General features: G+C 45.0%; 1 protein-coding gene across 1 annotated transcript in view; it reads right to left on the bottom strand.

Annotated features, from left to right (window-relative positions):
- Positions 1–692: 692 nt before the first annotated feature.
- LOC139434739 (uncharacterized) overlaps positions 693–15,847 on the bottom strand; it is a 34,058-nt gene continuing 18,903 nt past the window's right edge. The window contains exons 4-5 of the mRNA XM_071204720.1: positions 5,383–5,438; positions 693–863 (exon numbers count right to left, since the gene is read on the bottom strand). Of these exons, the coding sequence (XP_071060821.1) occupies positions 860–863; positions 5,383–5,438 (60 nt within the window). The 3' untranslated portion in view covers positions 693–859. The remainder of the gene's footprint in view (positions 864–5,382; positions 5,439–15,847) is intronic.

Genomic DNA, 15,847 nt, shown 5'->3' with positions numbered 1-15,847 from the left:
TATCGGGATGTTAAAGGTGGGGTAGGTAAGTTTGAGAAACCGGCTCGAGATCGCTAGAATTTGAAAATACACAACCGGAGAAAATCTGCCACTTCCTTATAGAGCCCCTCCTCCAACACACACGAACGCGCACATGACCAATGAGGGCACGAGATAAGTTTGTGCCCCGATGGAAGGCTGACAGGCCATCGTTGTACTTTTTACAGTATTACGGCTTCTACAGATGAATTTTTTTTAATGGATTTTTTGTCAAAGCACTTAAGATATTCATTGCTATCGGATGTTAAGAGCATTCCATGGAATATAACAAAAAGTGTATCTCGAGCCGGTTTCTGAAACTTACCTACCCCACCTTTAAGTTACTCCGTTCTCCGCTTGTAATTATGCCGTTACAAGCTTCAAAGTTGTATTTATCATCTGAATTTGCCGAAACAAGTTTATTTTTCTGAAAGCCAAGACTTTGTTTATTTGAAATCAGATGAAAACAAACTGTAATGGACCCTGCCGTGTTTTCTATGATTACTATACTCTTACATTCATAATTTCAGCCGGAGGGAGGGGAAGCGGCGCTGTGGAACAGCAGAGTGTGAGGGAGAGCTGTCATCTTCCCTTTACAAGCTTCAAAAATGTATTTATCGTGTGATTTTTGAAAATAAAAGTTTCATATTCTGAAAGCCAAGACCCCGAAAAACTATTTTTTTACGCAAATCCACGTTTATTTGTTTATTTATTATGAAAGTGAAAACGTTTTCTAAGAATACAAAGAGTCTGTGAACTGTGATTGGCTGAAGGGAGCATGGGTCCTCTGCAGAGGTCAAAGGTAATCGGGGGACAGTGACCCCCTCCAGGACCACTGACATCAGCTGCAAACAGACAAACAGAAAACTCTGATTAGTTTTTTTAAACATCAATAAGGGTTAAAAAGTATGATAATATTTACCTTGATGATGTCACTGACCGGAATAATAATAATTCATTATAACTATTTTGTGGTTTAAAATGTGTCTGTCTACCAGCGCCACCTAGAGGCCGCACACTTCATCACAATAATTTAAAGAGTCTAACATTTATTTAAAGAAATCACAAGTCAAAGAAAAAGTAAGGAGTTTTTTTTTTTAAACAACATTAATGGTGTTTTTTTTTAATTATGTTCAATACAAAAAAACTGGTTATGTCCTCTTTTCTCGAGCTGAGAGACTCTAAATTACAATAATTATTCATTCAAATATGAATTCAACATCTCTGGTGTTTTATTTTCCAAATGCAAAATGTTTTGGAACAACACTAAAATCGTATATTATAATAATAGTTTTTCAAGAACATCGCATAACACTAAGCAGTGCCACTTGAAAATATAAAACTAATTTGATATAATAATAGTACAGTATATACTTTATATATATACACATATACACACCGGTGCATCTCAATAAATTAGATAATCGTGGAAAAGTACATTTATTTCAGTAATTTAATTTAAAAGGTGGAACTCATATATTATATAGATTCATTTCACACAAAATGAATTATTTCAAGCCTTTATTTGTTTTAATCTTGATGGTTGCGGCTCACAGCTAATGAAAACCCACAATTCAGTATATCAGAAAATGTGAATATTACACAATACAAAACTGATTTTTAATACAGAAATGTCGGCCTTCTGAAAAGTATGTTCATGTGTAAGCACTCCTCCATGTGGCGTGACATGGAGGCGATCAGCCTGTGGCTCTGCTGAAGATGAAGGCTCTAGTGGCTGGTATGGGGGGGATCCTCAGGGTGCAGGGCCGCACGGACACAGCGTGTCCCACCCCCCCTTGATGAGAGCCTGGAAGCCCATCTGCTCCCACAGGCAGCAGGATGGGCGGAGGGTAAAAAGCCTCTGCCTTGTGACCGAGAGACGCTGGAATATTTTGATAAAATATTCCGGCTCGGAGCACAGGTGGCTGCAGCGGCGAATAATCTTGGTGTGTTGGGCATTTTCGGTGATTACTCCTCAGCAGGACGCCCCTGCCTCTCCATCTCAGGATCGGAGCGATTATTTGTACCGCAGCATCGGGCAGATGAATAACCTGATCCATGGTGTGGCCGCTGCAGCTGGCCGTGTAATGTCCCTGGTTACAGTGCACGCCACGTCTGGCTGGGACTCACTCCAGGAAGGACCGTGATGATCTCCTAGGGCCCCCCGGCTCAATACCGGCACCCGTGGGGACAGGCTGCGCAGTCCCGACAGGCCTCTGCTCCAACTCCGTGCTGACGAGATGAGAATAATTGTTGGTCATTCTGGTAGCCCCAGGTCGCTGCTCGGCGCCGTGGTACACATAAGTGACACAGATTATGGTGGGCCAGCCCTGGACAGTTCCTCAGTTCCGGGGGCACTGTCTCAGGAAGCGGGTGCCTTAGGGGCGTTACCCACTCTGGGCCAACCTCTCCAGGCTTGGCTCCTGAGAGGGACAGGCTGAGAAGGGGTGGACTGTCTGACAAAGTTATACAGACTATCCAGGCAGCAAGGGCGGGATCCACCACAGCCTGTTACAGGACGAAGTGGTTGGGATTCCTACAGTCACTGGAACTGGTACAGCCGGGCGATTGGTTCACAAACCATCGACCTGAGGGATGCATACTTTCATGTCGAAATTGCTAGAGATCCAAAACACAGGACATATTTGCGTTTTGCCTTCCAGGGGTTAGCATACGAGTACAACAGACTACCGTTCGGCTACTCCCTGTCCCCACACACGTTCAGCAAATGTGTGACCACAGCGCGTCAGCCGCTTCGTTACCACGGCATGAGGATTTTATTTTATCTCAACGACCTCATAGTCATGGCCAGGTCCAGGGAATGGGTAGATGTTCCACACAGCCCAATTGATCTTACACCTAACCAAGTTGGGGGTTTGCCGTCAATTGGAAGAAGAGGAGTCCCAGCAGATGGGGTATCTGGGGATTTTGCTCTAGATGCAGCCCCCATAGAGAGCAAGGGGTACGCCCCCATCGAGAGCGAGGTGTACGCCCCATCGAGAAGGAGGGCAGGCTACGTGCCACCCTGTCAGAGGAGAGACAGACATGGTGCGAGGAAGGGAGTCTCGAGCCTCTGTCCAGTACATTGGGCTCTATTCTATACTGGCTACAGCTACTGGTAGACAAGGGGCTTGCTCATGCCACAGTCAAGGTGTACGCAGCAGCTATCTCATCCTGTCATGCGGGATTTGGCGGCAGACCAGTCTTTAGCCAACCGCTTATGAAGTGGTTTTTTTGCAGGGGGTCAGGAGACAGCGCCCAGTGGTGCAGGTCTCCACCCCGCAATGGGAACTGCCATTGGTGCTCGAGGCTTCAATATTATAATCTGATATTAAATCATTTACCAATATTGCTTTAGATGCTAGAGATCTTATGTTTAAGAGACCACATTTAATATTCCTGTTTTGTTGCACTGTAGTAGTTGTTACATTTACTTTTATTAGGTTATTATGTATGACACATCTATTAGGTTTTACCTTAAATTGTCCTTGGGCAGACACACACCGTTAATATTGGGTATTTTATTGGGTTCGGGATTCCTATGTATGACGGGGAATATCTGTTAGATACGTGAACGGGTTGGTGGGGACCTGCGGGTTTCGCGTTATGCCCCTTCTGAACAGTCACCCAGTCTCCCTGCTGCTCGGAAGTTGCCGGGGGACGGCTAAGAGGAGCTACCTTTTGCCGGTCCGCACCGGCTAACATGGGCTTTACTGTAGCTGAGTTACTTTCTAAGATGCGGAGCCGGGCTTCAATGGCTATGATTCCCGCCTCCAACCTAACAACTATACTACATTTAACACACGTATCGGTACCAGTAAAGGAGGTAGGGAAGTAACCAAACATGAGACAGGTAGAGCAGGAAATAGCACCCGAGGGTGGGGAAAGAGCCATAAAGTAGCTACTGTTAGCAAACCCGAAAAGAGTGTAGCCAACTGTGGAGTTACAGTCGCTAAGAGAAGGAGAGTTGTGAGTGCTTAAGCTGTAGTAACGTGTGATTACAACATCAGGCAGTTGCCGTGATCAAGAGTTTTAAACGATCGATTAAGTTAAGATAATAAGCTATCAGCAACAGAACAGGCACACGGGATACCCGGAGATGACAACAACAACAGGAAGTTACAACATGCTTACCGCAATAGTAGTCTGTGTAGAAAACAGTGAGGAGAAATTCTGACCGTTGAGCCTCTGGAGCTCTGCTCCCTGTAGGCGCTATCATTGAGAGAGAGAGAAGCAAAAAGAAACAGCTTTGCTGCTTGCTTTTTAAAAAAAAAAAACTTCTGCCAAGAGAGTATGCAAGCTGACCGCTCTATCGGTGCACCCGAGTTGCCTTCTGGTTCGTGGTGACCGTAGCAGGGCGACACTCAGACCCCTCTACTTAGGGGCCCTGTCTTTCCTATGCCGCTCGCTGAAGAGGGTGTAGGATGACAGACTGGAGGCTTAGCCGCCTTATATACTGTGGGCCTGCACGCACATTCAGGTAGGCTCGCCCTGATTGGCCAGCTACATTTATACAACTTCAGTGTGTGAACGCTCACGTATCATTGATGAGAGTAGTAGCCATAGAGTCCAGTAGAGGGCTCCGCCTGTGCTTTTAGTGCTGGGGTTACAATACGTAACCCACCGTTTTCTCAAGAGGAAGTTGAGAGACACACACGAGATCCAATTACGCAGACGAGCGGAAGGCTGCTATTGAAGCACCCTGGGCTTTCACCACATCTCAGCAGAGCCACAGGCTGACGGCATGGAGGCGGTAATTCATGCTAAAGGAGGCCCAACCAAGTACTGAGAGCAGAATTTGAGAGCAGAAACATGAACATACTTTCTGTATTTCTGTAATAAAGTAAATTTTTGTAATGGACTAATTTAATATTCTGGGGATTCTGAATTTGGATTTTCATTAGCTGTAAGACGTAATCATCACGATTAAAACAAATAAACCCTTGAAATAATTCACTTTGTGTGAAATGAATCCATATAATATGAGTTCCACCTTGAAAAATGTAATTTAATTAATTAACTTTTCCACAAATGTATTGAGATGCAGCTATATATATATATATATACACTGTACAGTATGTATTCTAGCTTACTTTTATTATGTATATACATTCTCCTTACTCCTCCTTTCCTTTTCTTAATTTTCTTTCCCCATTCATTAGTTTTCTTCTTTCTTTTTAGGGAAACAACAGAGTGACTCTACATAGTTTGACGGACAGGTGATGTGTGTGTGGGTGTGGGTGTGTGTGTGTGTGTGTGTGTGTGTGTGTGTGTGTGTGTGTGTGTGTGTGTGTGTGTGTGTGTGTGTGTGTGTGTGTGTGTGTGTGTGTGTGTGTGTGTGTGTGTGTGTGTGTGTGTCCTCACAGTGTGTGTTGCAGGCTGATCAGAATCATCAGAGTCCAGACGAGCTTCCAGATTTCCTACAGATATTAAACACATCATCAGAGATCATATTTATATTCACAGGGAAATAGAAACTTGAAGTGTTATAATTATTGTGAGGAGAACGAGATTCATTCCCTTATATTTGTCTCTTCGTATCATTAATACAACACAGATCGGTTGGTATATTCTCCTGATTTCGTTATGAAGTTGATCTAATATTCATAAATGCAGATTTCATCTGTTAGGATGTGTTATATCTCTCACAGGCTCCGCCCTCTATTGGACTCTATGGGTACTACCTTATCCTGCGTGCATTCTCCCACTGAGACTTCTATAGACGTAGCCGGCCTAGGGCGGGCCTACCTGAATGCACGCGCATCACACCGTATAAAAGGAGGCCTCACCTCCTGACAATCATCCTTTTCTCTTCAGCAGCGGAAGTGATTCCACGAGGAGCTTTGAGACATTTGAGAAAGTGAAAGTAGAGAGTATGGAGTCAGTACTTGACCATAGGACCTGCCCGAAATGCCCGAACCTGATTGCGGGAGCTGAGCTGCACCCCTTCTGCTTCATGTGCTTGGGGCCTGACCACGCGGTGAACTGTGATCACCAGATGATCCCGCGGCTCACAAGGGAGCATCGTGGGCAGCACTTCCTGACGAGTGATACCCCGCAGGAGGAGTAGGAGGAGCTGGATCTCGACGTTGTGGACGCGGGCGATTCAGGAAGCGAGGAGACATAGTTCCGGTTCTCCCTTCCGTGGGGCCAGGCGGTCCCGGTTCCGATGGAAGACGAGGAGGATGCCTCGCTGTCCGGAGGTCCAACTCTCAGGTCTGCGCGGATGGATTTGCCGGTGGTGATGACTCTGGCGGTGGAGTGTGTAGGCTTACCGCTGCCACCGAAGCCTGTAAACCGCCTGAGATCGGGGTTTTACGGCCCGGTGCATCCAGCGCAGCCGACCTTCGTTTCGCCCCAGCTGCAAGAGGTATGGCAGTGTGTGGAGGCAACATGGCAGCAGCCATTAAAAACGAAGGCCCCGATAGCAGCCATGGCGGGTATCATTAAGGTGGTGGATCGCTCGGACACGACATGTTCAGGTGTGCCCCCCCTCGATGAGAGCCTGGCGGCCCATCTGCTTCCGCGGGCAGCTGGTTGGGCGGGGGGTAAACGTCCTCATGTCGAGGGACGGCCCCCTGCCAGGCGAGTGGCGGAGGGAGAGCAGAAGTGGACCTGTTCGCCAGCGCAACAGCCACTGTGGTTCTCCATGGCCCTGAGCGACGACCCGCCCTTGGGGGTGGACGCGTTTGCACACGAGCCATGGCCAAGGAAGCTGCTCTACACCTTTCCACTGCTGCGTCTTATTCTCCCCCTCCTGGGGAGGGTGAGGCGAGAACGTCTGTCAGTCATTCTGGTGGCGTCGGGGCGCCGTGGTACTCAAAAATTACACGGATGAAGGTGGGCCAGCCCTGGGCGGTTATCCAGTTCTGGGGGGCGATGTCTCAAGAGGGAGGTGCAATCGGGGCGTTACCCACTCTCGGGCAACTTCTCCAGGCCTGGCTCCTGAGAGGGACAGGCTGAGCCAATCAGTGGATTTTCTGACAGTGTTATTCAGTCTATCCAGGCAGCTAGACCTGGATCCACCACAGCCTGTTACAGGCCAAAGTGCGGGCGCTAGCTTGTTATGTGGAGCGCACAGCTCCCCTTAGATGCACTGAACAGCTGTTTGTGTGCTTCGGGGGCGGTGTGATCGGGAAAGCTCTGTCCAAGAAACGCCTGGCAGGCTGGCTCTGCAAGTGCATTGCACATGCATACGGACAGGCGGGGAGAGCCTGCCCCACGGGGATTTGTGCGCACTCCACACGGGCTGTAGCTGTGTCAACAGCCTTATTCAACTGTGTGAGTGTGGAGGATATATGCACGGCGGCGTCTTGGTTGACGCCAGGCCCCTTTATAAAGTTTTATCTCTCGGACATGTCTGGCTCTTTCTCCTCGTCTTTGCTTGCTGGGGCAACACAGGATTTGTAAGGGGGGGGGGGGGGGGATTGTGGGTCAGTTGGCATCTGACCCCCTCCCCGGACGTGATGTGCCTTCGCCCTCTGAGGGTCCCGGGATGGGCAAGGGGTGCGCTGGCCCATTACGGGAAACACTCTGCACGGGGTCAGTGCCTGAGTGTGAGGCATGGGCGCTGGCGCTCTCCCTTTTATCCTTAGGGATTCAGGGAGGCAGGTGCGTAGTAAGCCCATACAGGGGCGAGGGGGCTCTCCCCCGGCACTGTTTTTTTAGCACACTTTCTGCGAGGTAAGTGCAGCAGGGCATGCTCTGTCAGCCGCAGCCCAGGTTTCTCCTCGGTCACAACCGGGTTAAAGGAGAATGTGGGGCAGCAGCTGCTGACCAGAAAAGCCGGTCAGGGGCAGTAGGGTGGAATGGTGTTGTTGGACGACAGTGCGCGTATACATCAGGGCTCCACCCACTGTACCCATAGAGTCCAGTAGAGGGCGGAGCCTGTGAGAGATATAACATTGGGTTATGTATTGTAACCCTTGTCATATTAGCACAGGCGGAGCCCTCTACTCAGGGCACTGTCTGTCCTATTCCGCTCGCTGAAGAGAGGTGTAGGTTGATAGTCAGGAGGCGAGGCCTCCTTTTATACGGTGTGATGCACGCGCATTCAGGTAGGCCCACCCTACATATTTTGCTGTTAGATGATGTGGGTGAATCTAAAATATATAAACTGAAAAATCTTTCTGAAGTTATAAAACAGAGAATCCTCTGGGTGTTTTTCAGTCTGTGAACATCTACATGAACTTGTCCTCCCTCTGTGCATCATGTTCTACGTTATATGTTTTAATTACAGAGTTTAAACGTTTTGATTTAAGGATAAAGAGAGTCAGTGTGTTGATGCTGGCAGAGATCCGCCTCACGTTAATAGTTGATAATTGACTACAGCCGCCCCTCAAATGTGAGAACGCATTTGATAATTCTAACTGATACTGCTCTGGGTAAGGGAGGCATCCTGCCGCTCCATGAGGAGCATGTGTTGGGGTCACAGGGTCAGGATCAGCTAGTTCTGCAGAAACATAGCCAAGAGGTTTTGAGTTGAGGATTCCTTCGATCTCTATCAAAACAGTGTTGAGCACCTCCTGGTTCTTTTCTAGACGGCGTTCCGTCTGGCGTAGGAGAGGCATAACTGACTCTTTAGGGCAGGGGTGGGGAACCTCTGGCCCCCGGGCTGTATACGGCCCGCGAGACAATTTGATACGGCCCTCGAGGTAACACACGCAAAAAATAAAAAAAATGTAAGAAATCTAGACCGCAAAATAATTAAACAAGCGAGTGCCTGTTTTTCCGGGTCCTTGAACACAACACGAGCCTAACGTGTCATCACGTGGTATATGTCTCGTCTGACAGGGGTGTAGTGCTGAAGGAGAGCACCAGAACGCCGCTCCGGACCGGGACTTCACAAATTGCAGTACGCATAAGGAGCCGTACACACGCCACCGTTTTTGCGTGGCTATGTCTTTAGTTGAAAGCCCAGTGGCGATCTGTTCATCTGTCATACTGATCATACACTCCATAACTTTGTTGTTATTAGTATCTGGTTAGCTAGCTAGATATATATATAGCAGTGGTCGCCAACCAGTCGAAAAATAATAATGTTTGAAAAATACGTTTTTCGATGTAAACCTATCATCCACCACCCGTTAGCAGATGCCACTTGATTGACGTATATTTGAGACACCTTAATAATATAATACACTAACCGTGATGTTAGCATCTGGTTAGCTAGCTGCACTAACGGACATAAGGAGCTGTTTCCACAACAAGCTTTTTTTGTGTAAGTTACATTTTTTAATAACTGCATATCTATCAATCTATGTGTCCTTTGATGTCAATCTTTTAATATGTTTTACTTATTCATATATATATTTTTTTTAAATCACACGACCGCCCTTCAAGCTGAGTATCTGCTCAGCTTTTGGAGCAAGTGAGAGCTAGTGAATATTTCGCTCTGCAGCTGGATGAGAGCACGGATGTAGCAAATATTGATGTTTATATATATGAATATAAATATGTTTATTATTAATATTACTGTTGAATATTATATATAATACTATTAAGGCATAAGTAGCTTTCAAAAATGCTAAAAATATTTGTTAATTGTTCATATTACTGTTCAAAATTATATAATATTATAAAGACAGAAATCACTTTAAAAATGCTTTAAAAATATGTTTACTGTTGATATTACTGTTTAATATTGTGTTAAATGTGTTGAATGTTCATAACAGAAGACACAATGAATGTAATGAATGACAAACAAAAGATAAATACAAAAAATGTTTAGAAGAATAACTGATTATTAATACAAATATATATTAAGGAAATGTATTAAGCTGTATGATTAATTTGTCATATTCTCCATCTAAATAAAATTCAAGACTGCCTTAATGACTTAAAAACGTGGATGACCTTAAACTTTTTGATGTTAAACACGACCAAAACTGAAGTTATTGTACTTGGCCCAAAGAATCTATGAAACAAATTATCTAAAGATATACTAACTATGGATGGCATTAATTTGGCCTCCAGTGAGACTGTAAGGAATCTTGGGATTATATTTGATCAGGATTTATCCTTTAACGCCCACATCAAATCAATTTCAAGGACCGCCTACTTCCATCCACGTAACATTGCAAAAATCAGGCATATCTTGCCTCAAAACGATGCAGAGAAACTAGTCCATGCATTTGTTACTTCTAGGCTGGATTATTGTAACTCTTTATTATCAGGGAGTACCAATAAGTCAGTCAAGTCGCTTCAGCTGATTCAAAATGCTGCAGCTCGTGTACTAACCAGAGTTAGGAAAAGGGACCACATTACTCCTGTTCTGGCTGCCTTACACTGGCTCCCTATAGAACACAGGATAGAATTTAAAATTCTTCTTCTCGCCTACAAAGCCCTTAATGGGCAGGCGCCATCTTACCTTAAAGAACTCATTATACCCTACTGTCCTACTAGGGCATTGCGTTCCAAGAATGCAGGGTTGTTGGTTGTTCCTAGAGTCTCTAAAAGTACAATGGGAGCCAGAGCCTTTTCTTATCAAGTTCCACATTTGTGGAATCAGCTTCCAGTTTGTGTTCGGGCGGCAGACACCCTATCCGTTTTTAAGAGTGCGCTTAAGACCTTCCTTTTTGATAAAGCTTATAGTTAGGGCTGATTAGATTCAGCCCCTAGTTTTGCTGATATAGGCTTAGTTTGTCGGGGGACATCTTACTTCTTCCTTCTCTCTGTCTATATCTGTGTACTCTCATGTTCCCATTAACCCAGCTTCCCCACATGTCTTTCTTTTTGGTGTCTATATACGCCGGGATCCGGAGTCATGGATGATCCTGCGGTCCTGTGTCCTGGATCGCGAGTCGTGGCTGTGGTCCTGGATCATCGGTCCTGGATGGATATCCTCGTGGATTCATCTTCCTATTATACACACATGCATTTCCAAACATTTGGACTACCTATGTTGCAAATGTATTATCTTTTCAATTTACACACGGCATCTATTGCACGTCTTTCCGTCCTGGGAGAGGGATCCCTCCTCTGTTGCTCTACCTGAGGTTTCTCCCATTTTTCCCTTTAAACTGTGGGTTTTCTTCGGAAGTTTTTCCTTGTACGATGTGAGGGTCTAAGGACAGAGGGTATCGTATTGTCATACTGATATTCTGTACACACTGTGAAGACCACTGAGACAAATGTAACATTTGTGATATTGGGCTATATAAATAAACATTGATTGATTGATTGATTGATTGATTGATTGATTGATCATAATGTACTCATCATTTAAAAAAAAAATTGCAACAGGGGGGTCCCCGCCAGAGGATAATGCTATATGGGGGTCCTTGGCATGGCAACGTTTGGGAACCCCTGAGCTAAAGGACTCTCTGAGTGTTTAGAACGGTTTTGTCACAAATTATTCAAAAGATTATTTCCGCGGCACACCTTCATATGATCATTATAGTTATACAAACAATAAGAGAATAAATGAAAAACAGGTATGAAATACTATATGGCAGTAAAACAAGAATACAGTTTAAAAGGGGAGTGATTTGTAAAATATCCATAAAGAAAAAGAAAATCTGTTTACAGTTCTGTTTCATATGGGTGCTGAGAGAGGTATCCATAGATCTCTTCACGTTGCTCTCAAAGTGCACCAGATTGATGCTTTCAACTTCAATATTTAAAAATAAATCTTCCCGGGGGAGCATCCCCCCGGACCCCCCTAGAGGAGGTGAGGACCCCCCTAGAGGAGGTGAGGTATGCCCCCCACTCGTAAAAAATAGCACTTTACCCCTGCCTATATGCCGTGAGCCAGGGACGTGCACAGACATTTGGAGGGGCTATTGCTCTAAACTAGAAAAAGGGCCTCCCCCCACCCCGCCGAAAACGGAAGAACTTTTTATAAAAAAATAAATAAAAACCAGGGACATTTTTAGTTTTGTGGTCCATACCTCATTAAGATATCTAACATGTAACTGCTGTGCCTTAAATAAACTCACTAATTAATTAAACCAGTTCAATACGCATTATTCTTATTCTTATCATTCTTTATGAGCGCAGTAACGGTAAGGTATCAAATTACTTATTTATTTAGTATTCCATAACTTAATAACAGAGATGGTCCAACTAAAGTAGAGACATGGCAGAAATCCTACAATGAAGCAGGGCAGTGAAGTGTTCTCCTGTAGGCCTATGTCAGAGAGGGCGATCAAGAAAAGAGAGAGGGTGAGGGAGTTTGCGGAGCAGATGAGAAGACACAGAAAGACAGAAGCACAATAACAAGTATATTTAGGTGTTTGTAAATAACCGACGGTGTCAAGAGGAAGTAAAGTCCCCTGGTTTGTCCCCTATACTCTAACTGCTATGAGAGAACTCAAAATCAATTTAAGCATATTTAAAAACGGGGACATTTCCGGGGACAAATTGATCCGGGGATTTGCCACCAAAGCCAGGCAGGCATTTGGTATGATCACCATAGCCATATGAGGCTGGACCGGACTCTGAGGACTTTCCTTTGCTTTTCAGCTGTCAGATTGTAAACAAAGTCACGTGACTGGGGGCAGATGACTCTACAATACTAATTGTGGGCTTATCATGTTTCTTCGGCCACAACAGAAAAAAAAGACAATCGCTCTCTCCAGAGGGGCAGGCCAGCCAAACATTTCAAAAGGGCCGTTGCCCGGGCAACATTAGCCCGTACCTGTGCACGTCCCTGCCGTGAGCTGATTATAAAGCCTTCATTGTAACAGTAATTCAGATGCAATTAGCCTATATAAAAGGCCTCAAATTGGAAGCATTGTCTGGGCCGTCTTTTTCACTAAATTCTGCAATAGGTAGATCTTGCCTTTCACCTAGGCCGAGGTCAGTGATCTTGGGCTTAAAAAGGTTGGTGACCACTGATATATAGCTATGCTAACGGATATAAAAAGATTTGTCTACAACCAGTGAGGTAAAGGCACATCTTTATATGATCATTATAGTTATAAAAAAACAAGAGGATAAAGTAAATAGTTATAAAAAAACAAGAGGATAAAGTAAACAGGTATAAAATGACAGTAAAATAAATGTGTTATTAATAAACAAGAATACAGTTTGAAAGGGGAGTGATTTGTAAAATATCCAGAAAGAAAAATACATCTGCTTACAGTTCTGTTTCATATGGTTGTTGAGAGATGTATCCATAGATCTCTTAATGTTGCTCTCAAAGTGCAGCAGATTGATGCTTTTTAAAATAAAAAAAATAAAAATGTCCTTGGGGAGCATGCCCCCAGTCCCCCCTAGAGGAGGTTAGGTCCACCCCCCACTTAAATCATGTTCACATGGATAGGAAACTAAATACATTTGCTCACATCTCGTGTCCATATCTTTCTGTTTTCGTGGTCATGCCACAACCGTGCACGTGCATGCATGCGCGAGTCATGTTAAGATATCTGGATTAAGAGGTTGCTTTCTTTGCACAGCATGAAAGAAAGGCAAAATGAATGGGCTGTGATTTTAGTATTTTTAAGCAGAGGTCAATAAATTGTACGATAATAAATTGTACGGCCTTTGGAGGATGTTGAAAAAATTGAAATGGCCCTTGAGAGGAAAAAGGTTCCCCACCCCTGCTTTAGGGGCTTGTAGCTTCTTTGTCCTGTTTGGATCTGGTACTTCATTTATCGTTCTGTAAAGCCCCTGTCACACTGTCCCGAAATTGACACCCGATGGACACACGAATATGGAATTGTGAATTTCGCACCAAGATGGCCCCGAATCACACACGAAGGCAACATTTACATTACATGTAAGACATACAACTGCAATGAAAGTACCAAAAAAAATTATGTTACTGTACTATGATACTGTACTGATATCTTCAGACTTTGTTCTTTACTTTATCCGTCTTTATATGTAGAAAATATTACGTTTTCTCCGTAATGTTGTTTCCATAGCAACAACAACTTCCTGTCAACTCTCCTTCAAAATAAAATATTATATCCTTTTCAGTTTCACAGAACACAAATTGGGTTATTTACATAATATGTTTACATGATTTTGTTGTGCAATAAAACAACCAGATGGACACACGAAGGAAATGTTCAAATTCGGCTCTGATCGTAGCAACATCGAGCCATTCGTGAGGGCATCTTAAGCCATCGTATGACCGCCGGTGGAGTTTCTCAGGCTCCGGCAGCAACTTCGCGAGCGGTGGGAAAATCTTTGGCATGCCAAAGAATTGCAGAAGGACCTTGAGAAGGTTCATTTTCGTGTTGAATTTGTGTGTCAATGTTGCCTTTCGTAAAGCCATCGTGAGGGCATCTTGTTATCATCGGTGCCATCGGGCATTCACCCCGATCAGAGTGAAGGCGAATGCCCGATGGCACCGATGATAACACGAAGATGACACGATTCGACAAGATGCCCTCACGAGTGCCTACGAAGTTGCCGCTCATGAAGTTGCTGCTGGAGCCTGAGAAACTCCACCGACGGTCATACGATGGTTTAAGATGCCCCCACGAATGGCCCGATGTTGTTACGATAAGAGCCGAATTTGAACCTTTCCTTTATCGTGTGTCCATCGGGTGTCAATTTCGGGACAGTGTGACAGGGGCATAAGGGGAGGACATCCATCTGCCATAGTTTTTTAACCTGACGACTGAGTTCGGCATAGGGGGTTCGAGTGGAAGTGAAGAGAATCTGGGGGGCGTCTGATGGCTCCTAAATAGGGGAGGGCCCTTGGAGTGTCCACCCTAGCTGGGTGTGGATGGCTATTTGTGGGCCGAATGAGACTCTTTTGGTTGGGGTAATGAGGTGAGTTATCTGCGCCTATTAGTAGGAGAGGCTGTACTTTGGAGAATGAGGAAAGGGAAAGGCCTTGTAGGTGGCGATAGCGTTTCTTCAGTTTATCTACAGGATAACTCTGGTGAGCAAGTGAAAGTTCGTCAGAGGTGAATGCTTCTTTAATGAGGAATGTTTTCTGGGGATTGGAAGCGGGTGATATTTCAAAGGTCACTGAGACTCCATCTAATGCTTCAGTTTTCTGCCTGATTGTGCGCACGATCAGGTGTTCTTTGAGCCCTGCAAGCCCCAGCTGTTCACGAGCTGATGGTAGGAGCATTGTGCGCTGGGAACCATCGTCCAAAATAGCATAAGTAACTAAGGTGTGATGTTTATGCCGTAGTATTACCTTGACTACCTTTAATAGGACTTGGGGGGAACTGGACTGAGGGTTTAGGTGGAGGACCTTATGGCGGCTTTCCACTACAGCACGGAGCGCGGTTTAAGCGTGCCGTGCCCGGCCCGTTTTTGGTTGCGTTTCCACTAGGCGTAGTTCCGGTTAGTGGGTACTTTTTCACACTTTTTCTGGCTCTCCAAAATCGAGGTTCTTTCCGGGCCAACAACCGGGCTGAGTATGATAAACTAGTGAGAGAATCGCTGGCAATTACAACAAAATGAACATATTTTACCGTGATTTAATTGTAATACACGTTTCAAAATGATGCCGAAGTAACAACATACCGATACCGGTTAGTAAAAACCATAAATTAATGCTTTGACAAGTCTGCAGACAGACGGCAGGCTAAACGCCTTTTAACATGCGTGTTTACTGAATGGAGATTGGCTAAGCTAACGCAGTGAATGCTCCGACCGTCCACACTCACAACAACGGCCTATACAGAGATAAATAAACCAGCGACTGTATTCGCCATGACACAGACAGTCTGTGGTTTGTACTTGTTTCACTTTTGTCTAGTTTCTGAACAGATATGAGGAGCTGTGAGCTCTGAGGGCTAACACCTAACGGCTGTTGTTGGTTTTGTGTTTCGCATTGAAGATGACGTCACGGCTCCGCCTACACTGCGTTACTATACATACTGCCCCAGTTCCTAAACTGTAATGGAAACACAGC

The sequence above is a fragment of the Pseudochaenichthys georgianus genome, chromosome 11, assembly GCF_902827115.2.
Source record: "Pseudochaenichthys georgianus chromosome 11, fPseGeo1.2, whole genome shotgun sequence".
Lineage (NCBI taxonomy): Eukaryota > Metazoa > Chordata > Actinopteri > Perciformes > Channichthyidae > Pseudochaenichthys > Pseudochaenichthys georgianus.
Note: the sequence above shows the minus strand (reverse complement) of the source record. Positions and strands in the feature narration are given on the sequence as shown.